Source organism: Aythya ferina (assembly GCF_964211825.1).
Source record: "Aythya ferina genome assembly, chromosome: 2".
NCBI classification, from domain to species: Eukaryota; Metazoa; Chordata; class Aves; order Anseriformes; family Anatidae; genus Aythya; species Aythya ferina.
Window position 1 is genome coordinate 122,672,843 of NC_140297.1, and position 7,859 is coordinate 122,680,701.

General features: G+C 38.7%; 1 protein-coding gene across 5 annotated transcripts in view; it reads left to right on the top strand.

Moving 5' to 3' along the window:
- Positions 1-7,632, top strand: part of CHD7 (chromodomain helicase DNA binding protein 7) — a 128,886-nt gene extending 121,254 nt beyond the window's left edge. For 4 of the 5 annotated variants that reach the window (XM_084511362.1, XM_084511364.1, XM_084511365.1 and 1 more), the window contains 7 exons: positions 307-467; positions 2,122-2,349; positions 2,595-3,038; positions 3,635-3,856; positions 4,255-4,395; positions 4,847-4,951; positions 5,734-7,632. In XM_084511362.1, coding sequence (XP_084367488.1) covers positions 307-467; positions 2,122-2,349; positions 2,595-3,038; positions 3,635-3,856; positions 4,255-4,395; positions 4,847-4,951; positions 5,734-6,687 — 2,255 coding nt within the window. In that variant the 3' untranslated portion in view covers positions 6,688-7,632. The remainder of the gene's footprint in view (positions 1-306; positions 468-2,121; positions 2,350-2,594; positions 3,039-3,634; positions 3,857-4,254; positions 4,396-4,846; positions 4,952-5,733) is intronic. The other variant, XM_084511366.1, reaches the window with a different exon arrangement.
- The last annotated feature ends 227 nt before the right edge of the window (positions 7,633-7,859 follow it).

The following is a 7,859-nucleotide window of genomic DNA, read 5'->3' on the forward strand; positions in this document are numbered from 1 at the left end:
GTTGGGGTACAGGTTAGCAGTTCTTCCTTTCCATGTATTGGGTGGCCTGATAAGCTTTCAAAAAAGCTATCCAGCATCAGTGGGGTTTTCTCCCACAAGGGAAGATTTCCAAGATAGCTTATTGATCCAATAAGCATGGTCTCTGTGCCAAGTGCAGAAGGCTAAGGCTCTGTCATAATAATGACTGAACAAAAGCCTGAGTTAGAAATGTAGTGTCAAGCATGGTTGTCTTAACCTATTTAGTTAGGTTGACATGGGGTGGTTGGGAAGTTTAGTAGTTAATGCCTGGTCATGATTGTTATTCAGCAGGAGCAGTTTCTCAGGGTAAGAATTTTGATGAAGAAAGCAATGCCTCTATGAGTACCGCAAGGGATGAAACACGCGATGGATTCTACATGGAAGATGGGGATCCTTCTGTGGTTCAGCTTCTTCATGAGAGAACATTTGCCTTTTCTTTCTGGCCTAAGGTTGGTTGGGGGTAGAACGGGATGCATCTTTTTCAAGACAGTTAAAATATGGGAAACGTGTTCTGCAAAGTAACAGAGTGCTTTATACAATTCTGCACTTCTAGTGGACATGGGACTATTCTCTGTGAATGATTTGTGAAATGGCATTTTATTCTTCAATTCTGTACAAATTAGCAGAAGAAATGAATGGAATTGCTTTATGGTAAATGGTATCATTTAGTAAAACAACAAACTGCTGACAGACATGAGTTCCACAGAGGCTTCAGAGCTGTATGACCGCAGGATCATACCTCTCACACCTCCATTGACAGAAGCAAATTTATGATTTTGAATTATGGATTTCATCTGCAGAGCAGTCTGCAGTGTTGAGAGCAGAGATTTTGTAAGATCACCTTTTCATTTTGGGGTGGGGAGACTGTAGAGAAGGGTACTGGTGACCTACATGATCTAAGCCATTATGTAATGTTGACAGATGTAATTGTATTAAGGTGCCCTGCAAATATAAGCAGCAGTTTTACATAGGATAAAGCTATATCTTGTTTTGGTAACAATGCAGAAATGTATCTAATACTTTTTTTTTTTTTAAATATGAAACTTTAACCTCTTAATAAATGCATACATAATTTAGTACTCTACTTTGCAGAAAGGGTAGAGAGAGAAATAAAGTAGTAATAGTCTTAAGCTTACTAATCACCATAACAGGGCCATCTGGTTTGGGAGGGAGGGGTATGGAGGGGGGGGGACCTTGCTCTTAATAGGCTTATTCCTGGAGAAAGCAAGCAGTCTGTTGCAGCTGCTGAGATTTGCTAGTGTCTTTTGCACTGTTTTGCTGTTCAGGAAGCTAACTGATGCTCATGTTCCCTAAGCAGCAGTATTTCTCGTAGTTCTGAAGTTTCTTCTACTTCAGGCAGGTTAGCATAGAATCTACTTGCATGCTGAAACAGAAATAAAAATGATATTCATCTTCACTGCTTTCAGTATGTATTTTGGAAACGTGAACTAACATCTTATTTCAGGCACAGTGTAAAAATAAAACAAAAAATCCCTAATCTATATAGATTCAGCATAAGTAGACTAATAAACATAATTAGAGATTTTTAGTGTACACGCTTCAGTGAAATTTGAAGTGATAATGGGCGTGGAATGAAAATTGACATTCATTAGATGTCCCTAGGTTGGTGCCCGTTTCATAATGTTGAACTTTATTAATAGTGACGCTAATGAGGATCCACTTCCTAGGACAGAATTGCAGATCCAGCCTCTTGGATCTCAACAACTGCAGCTTTAAGATACCGCTTACAGATGTTTTGATTTTTCCCTTCCTAACTGTTGATTTTGCTAACAACTGAAATTTAGCAGTGTAAAATAATGTCGAGTTTCTGTTAAATCTGCCAATTGGTACGTTGTCAAGAAAATTTGGTCTGTCTTCCTCTTTCGCCGTAATATAAATGCTTCTTTTAAACGCTAGTGATACTAAATTTTGCAAAATTCACTGTGCATTAGCTTCTGAGAAGGCGATCAGTTAATACTGACCTGCAAGAATAGTTGGTTTTCAGTGTACTTCTTAAGCTTTGCAAGCTGGACTGTGTAGGTACACTCGCTTAACAGGCCACTTTTGCACTAAAGGTTCATTATGTACTTTTCCTTTATGCAGGACCGAGTAATGATCAACCGATTAGACAACATCTGTGAAGCAGTGCTGAAAGGGAAGTGGCCAGTAAATAGGCGCCAGATGTTTGATTTCCAGGGGCTCATACCTGGGTATACTCCAACAGCTGTGGACAGCCCTCTACAAAAAAGGAGCTTTGCAGAGCTCTCCATGGTTGGTCAAGCCAGCATCAGTGGCAGTGAAGATATCACTGCTTCTCCTCAGTTATCAAAGGCAAGGCTGCATCTTTCTCATTCTTATATTTTATCTTGTATGCACTTAGGTACTACTTTTGCATAATAGGAAAAAATAGCATTTCTATTTCTTATCCTATTTAATTTAAAATAGGAAAAATAAATAGTATTACTTTGAATACAATGAAGGCTTTGTTTTCTGAGTTATATGTTTGGACTTCTATTTTTAAACCAGTATACTAAACAAAGCTTTGTTAATGTTTGGAAATCCTTACATTTCATTAGGAAGATGCACTGAATTTATCGGTTCCACGTCAGAGGAGGAGGAGACGAAGAAAGATTGAAATTGAGGCTGAGAGAGCTGCTAAGAGGAGAAATCTTATGGAAATGGTTGCCCAGTTACGTGAGTCTCAGGTGGTCTCAGAAAATGGACAAGAAAAGGTTGTAGATTTATCAAAGGCCTCACGAGAGGCGACAAGTTCTACCTCAAATTTTTCATCTGTTACTTCAAAGTTTATCTTGCCTAATGTCTCCACACCCGTGTCTGATGCCTTTAAAACTCAAATGGAGCTGCTGCAAGCAGGTCTTTCACGCACACCCACAAGGCATCTACTAAATGGCTCTTTAATAGATGGAGAACCGCCCATGAAGAGGAGGAGAGGAAGGAGGAAAAATGTAGAAGGGCTTGATCTGTTATTTATGAGCAACAAACGGACATCATTGACTGTAGTAAGACAGCAACCTTTTTGTCTCCTATTTGTTCTTCTGTGTCTAGTACTGTCTGAATGTGAGTTTAAAGTGTTGTTATACTCTTGCTAATAGTAATGTACAGTTCTTACCCAACCAGTTTTTGCTTTGTGTTTAGAGCTATTATTTCTTTTTGAACCTGATAAAATGTTGTTTGCATCAAGTTTTTATTGTAGCAGTTTGTGCCTGAGATTTTAGTAGCTTCTACCTTCAAAAAGACAAACACAATTTTCATATTTTTTAAAATTTTTATTGCAAAGTGTATCATATTATAGCACACATTTTGAAGATTAAATTCATCTTTCTTTACCCTGTAGAAGGGGAAGGTTTGGGGTCCATTAACTGGGAATGCATGAAAACTACTCTGTCTTTAACTATGGTCTTTAATGTACAAGGCTGATAAATTTACAAAATTCCCTAATGTGGCAGTATTGCTTCACAGAGTATGAACATTTAAACCCAATTAACTCTTGCCTATTCAGAATCTCCTTCAGCCTTTAACTTTAGACCCTGAAATTATTTCTCCCAGGTAACTGTTGCCTTAACGTGAGACTTACTACTGGTGTTAATGTTTTCAGGAGGATGCAGAAGTGACCAAAGCTTTTGAAGAAGATATGGAGTCCCTACCAGCAAGGAACATTCCATCTCCTGGTCAGCTAGACCCAGACACTCGCATCCCTGTAATCAATCTAGAGGATGGGACCAGGCTGGTGGGAGAGGATGCTCCCAAAAACAAGGATTTAGTTGAATGGCTTAAACTGCATCCCACTTACACTGTAGATATGCCAAGTTATGTACCAGTAAGTATGCGATTCTAGAAGTGTGCTTCTGTTAAGTAAGTTTTACAGATACTGAAACAAATTTCTTCATACAGGATGCAGTCATTGGATTTTGTAGCTGGCTGGATTTCAGTGGAGGTTTTCTCTTTAAGCTACACTTACTATAATATCTAAACACCCAAGAGGCACCAGAATACCAGGGCTAATTTTCTTTTTTTTTTTAATATTTATATTTAACAATACGTTAAAACAGTATTTGTGTCAAGTTGTGCAGAATTTCTTCATCTGCTAATAAGATTTTTCTGAGGATAGAATAATTGGGTGCTTCTTAAAATGTTTGTTAGAAGAAGGTTTCTTAATGGATGATTTTTGTCAAGAAAATGAGAAACTAAAAAGCAATACATTTCTCTTATTTCCAGAAGAGTGCAGATGTGCTGTTTTCCCCATTTCAGAAGCCGAAACAAAAACGACACAGATGTCGAAACCCTAATAAACTGGATATAAACACCTTGACAGGAGAAGAAAGGGTACCTGTTGTAAATAAGCGAAATGGGAAGAAGGTAAAAATTAAGTTAGTTCAGCAGAGTTGTTTAATACTGTCTTTGCATGCGGAAAGCAGGCTTTCTATTCCAAGCTTTCTTTTTAAGAAAAGTTTAATAGTTTGGCACAGGCATTTATTCTTACTGGAATCTACCACTCCCTTTAATCCTCCCTTTGCTCTTCTGATATGTTCATATCATTTAAGTTGAGAAAATAACTCCTACTTTTTGAAACTGTATAATTTATTTCCTCATATCAGATATGAATTTCATTACTAGTACTGCCTAAACTGCAGCATTTGACTGTATGTTTTTTAGCACCGTCTTCTCAATTCTAGTATCTTTAGCTAGTTTCCATTTAGTTTTCCACAATCTGAATTGAAAGTCTTCATTGTCATCCTACCTCGATGAAAGTGCATAGGTGGAAAATGTTTGTTTGTGTTTTTAAGTATTACCTTATCTTTTGCATTAGATGGGTGGAGCTATGGCCCCTCCAATGAAGGACTTGCCAAGATGGTTGGAAGAAAATCCTGAATTTGCTGTTGCTCCAGATTGGACTGACATTGTTAAACAGTCTGTAAGTGAAACTTTAATTCCATGCCTCACTGTAGATTACAGCATGGAAAAGTTGAAGGCCGTGTACATTTTTCCGTGCAAGTACTGATGATGATTAAGTCTTTATCTCATAGCTAGTTCTGAGCTGAGGAAATGGTAGCATTAGGAGGGGAGTTACCCAGCTAGGAGAAAATGATGATAGAAGGTTGCTCTTTGCTCTGGAGTTAGATTGCAGTACACTGGAAAAATCAGGTACGGTAAAGCAACCTTCAGAATTTGTTTTGTTGTTTTTTTATATTTTATGTATACAAAAATATAAAGCAAGCAGCAATGAATTCTTCATCTTGGTTTGGTAGCTAGCAGTACCCGAGGACTGGCTTTTCTGCCTGCCTTTTACTTGAAAACTGGTGTCTGAAAATAGAGGGCACAATTCTTCAAATACTTATTTTAATAAAATACCACTCGGCATACTGGAGTTCCTTGGAAAGTACAAGCCATGGACTTGTAACTGTAGTATATCAATCTTTTTAATGAAGTTACAGAGTTTCAGCATGTTTTGTTCTTCTGTGTTTAAATAAGCAAAATGTGTGACTTTGCTTTCTTCAGCTTCTCTTACGTGTTCTAGTGTCATTCAGTTTAGAAGTAGCTAGTCAGCCCCTGCTTTGCCAGGATTGAAAAACAAATCACTTTTGGAATATCCAAATAAGATAATGGAAGAAGTAGGAAGGATTTTTATCTCCAATTAATTGCTGAAATGTATAAAAGATGAGAATAAAACTCTTTTTTTCTGCAACCCCTTTTCAGGGTTTTGTTCCAGAGTCCATGTTTGACCGTCTTCTCACTGGACCTGTTGTGAGGGAGGAAGGAGCAAGCAGAAGAGGAAGAAGGCCAAAAAGTGAAATTGCCAAAGCAGCTGCAGCAGCTGCTGCTGTAGCATCAACTTCGGGAATCAACCCACTACTAATGAACAGTCTGTTTGCTGGAATGGACCTCACCAGCCTCCAGAATCTACAGAACCTGCAGTCTCTCCAGCTCGCAGGCCTCATGGGCTTCCCGCCAGGGCTAGCAACAGCTGCGGCTGCTGGGGGGGATGCTAAAAATCCGGCTGCCATGTTGCCTCTAATGCTGCCAGGGATGGCAGGGTTGCCCAATATGTTTGGACTAAGCGGATTGTTGAATAACCCGATAACGGCTACTACTGGAAATGCCACTACTGCTTCCGGTCAAGGAGAGACTGAGGATGGCGCTTCAAAAGCTGAAGAGAAGAAAAATGAGAATGAAGAGGAGAACAAAGACTCTGAGAAAAGCACAGACACTGTTTCTGCTACTGACTCTGCAAATGGATCTGTCAGTGCTGCTACTGCGGCGACTACCGCCACTGCCACCACTACCACCACCACCAACACTGGATTGCCCGCAAACCCTCTGGCCTTCAATCCCTTCCTGCTGTCTACCATGGCTCCTGGCCTGTTCTATCCATCTATGTTTCTACCTCCAGGACTGGGAGGATTGACTCTGCCTGGTTTCCCAGCACTAGCAGGACTTCAGAATGCAGTGGGCTCCAACGAAGAGAAGGCTACTGACAAAACTGAAGGAACTGCCTTTAAAGATGAAGAAAACCTAGAAGGCAGTGATGCAGAGGAGAGCCTTGATAAAACTGCAGATTCCTCCGTTTTAGAAGATGAAATAGCACAGGGTGAAGAATTAGACTCACTTGATGGGGGGGAAGAAATAGAAAACAATGAAAATGATGAATAACCAGTACCAGTTACAGTTAAAGTGTTTTAAACTTTTGACAAGTGGTAGTCCTACTGTTTACACTCACAGTTAATGTCCATACTTAGTTTTTATAAGCTGTTCTGTAACATAGTGTAGCAAAAAAAAAAAAGTTCAAGTCATGTTATACAGATGTGTCAAAAGGTATCTTGGTCATTAAGTATTGTGCAGTGCATTATTTATTATCCCTAGGAGAGATGAAATTTGAGAGGTGATCATGTCTTTTTAAGGAAATTGACATAATGCTCTGCTTTTTTTTTTCTTTTGGTACCATTGGTATTATGAAAAGCAGCAATTTGTAACCGAGTGGCACTAATAGAAGGAAGTGCTGCTTAAAGGAAGGATGAAGTTATATATTTAATTTTTTTATTTTTATTTTTTTTTGCTGTGAAGGTCAAGATGAAATTTACCATACATATCGTACTTGCGCTTCATTTTGACTGTATGGGAGTTCACCCACTCACATGCGCGCACACACCCACACACACACTCTCTCTCTGACAATCTTCATGATAGTGTGAATGTCTCTGTCTTGAGACGCAGCAATAATAAGGCAGCTGTTGAATGTGAAGAGTACCTTTTGGAAATTTACCCGCGGAGAAGGTTCTTACAGGATAAAGCTACAGTTTAATCGTCTCGTGATCTTGTAATGCACTGGTATAAACAAAAAGAAAAAAATCAGGTACCTTTTTTAAATTAAAGGACTTTGTTACTTTAGCCACAAAGCTAAACAGCATTACCTCAACTCTAAACTAGCCTTGAAGTTTACAGACATGACTTTGTAAATGTATTGTTTTTCTTTGTTGTGATGTCTTTTTATTTTTTTTTTCTTTGGAAACTGCTATCATGTAAGATAAGATGTAAATTGCTGCCAACTGTAGTAATGATGCTTTTAATAAAAGTGACCCATGATATGCAGAGATGTAATTATAGAATGCAGTGTTTAGGGACATCACAACTGGTGTTCGCTTTTTGTATTTGCATTGTGGCTTTCTAAAGCATTTTCTGCTCTCTTCTTTAATAGATTAGTGGCTGTAAATGCCGAACTGATTGTCTTCACGGGACTAGGCAGGAAGAGAAACCTTGAATTACCTTCATATTTTCCACTCTAAGTAACTCTACAGAGAGGCACACTAAAAACCCTACTTTACTCC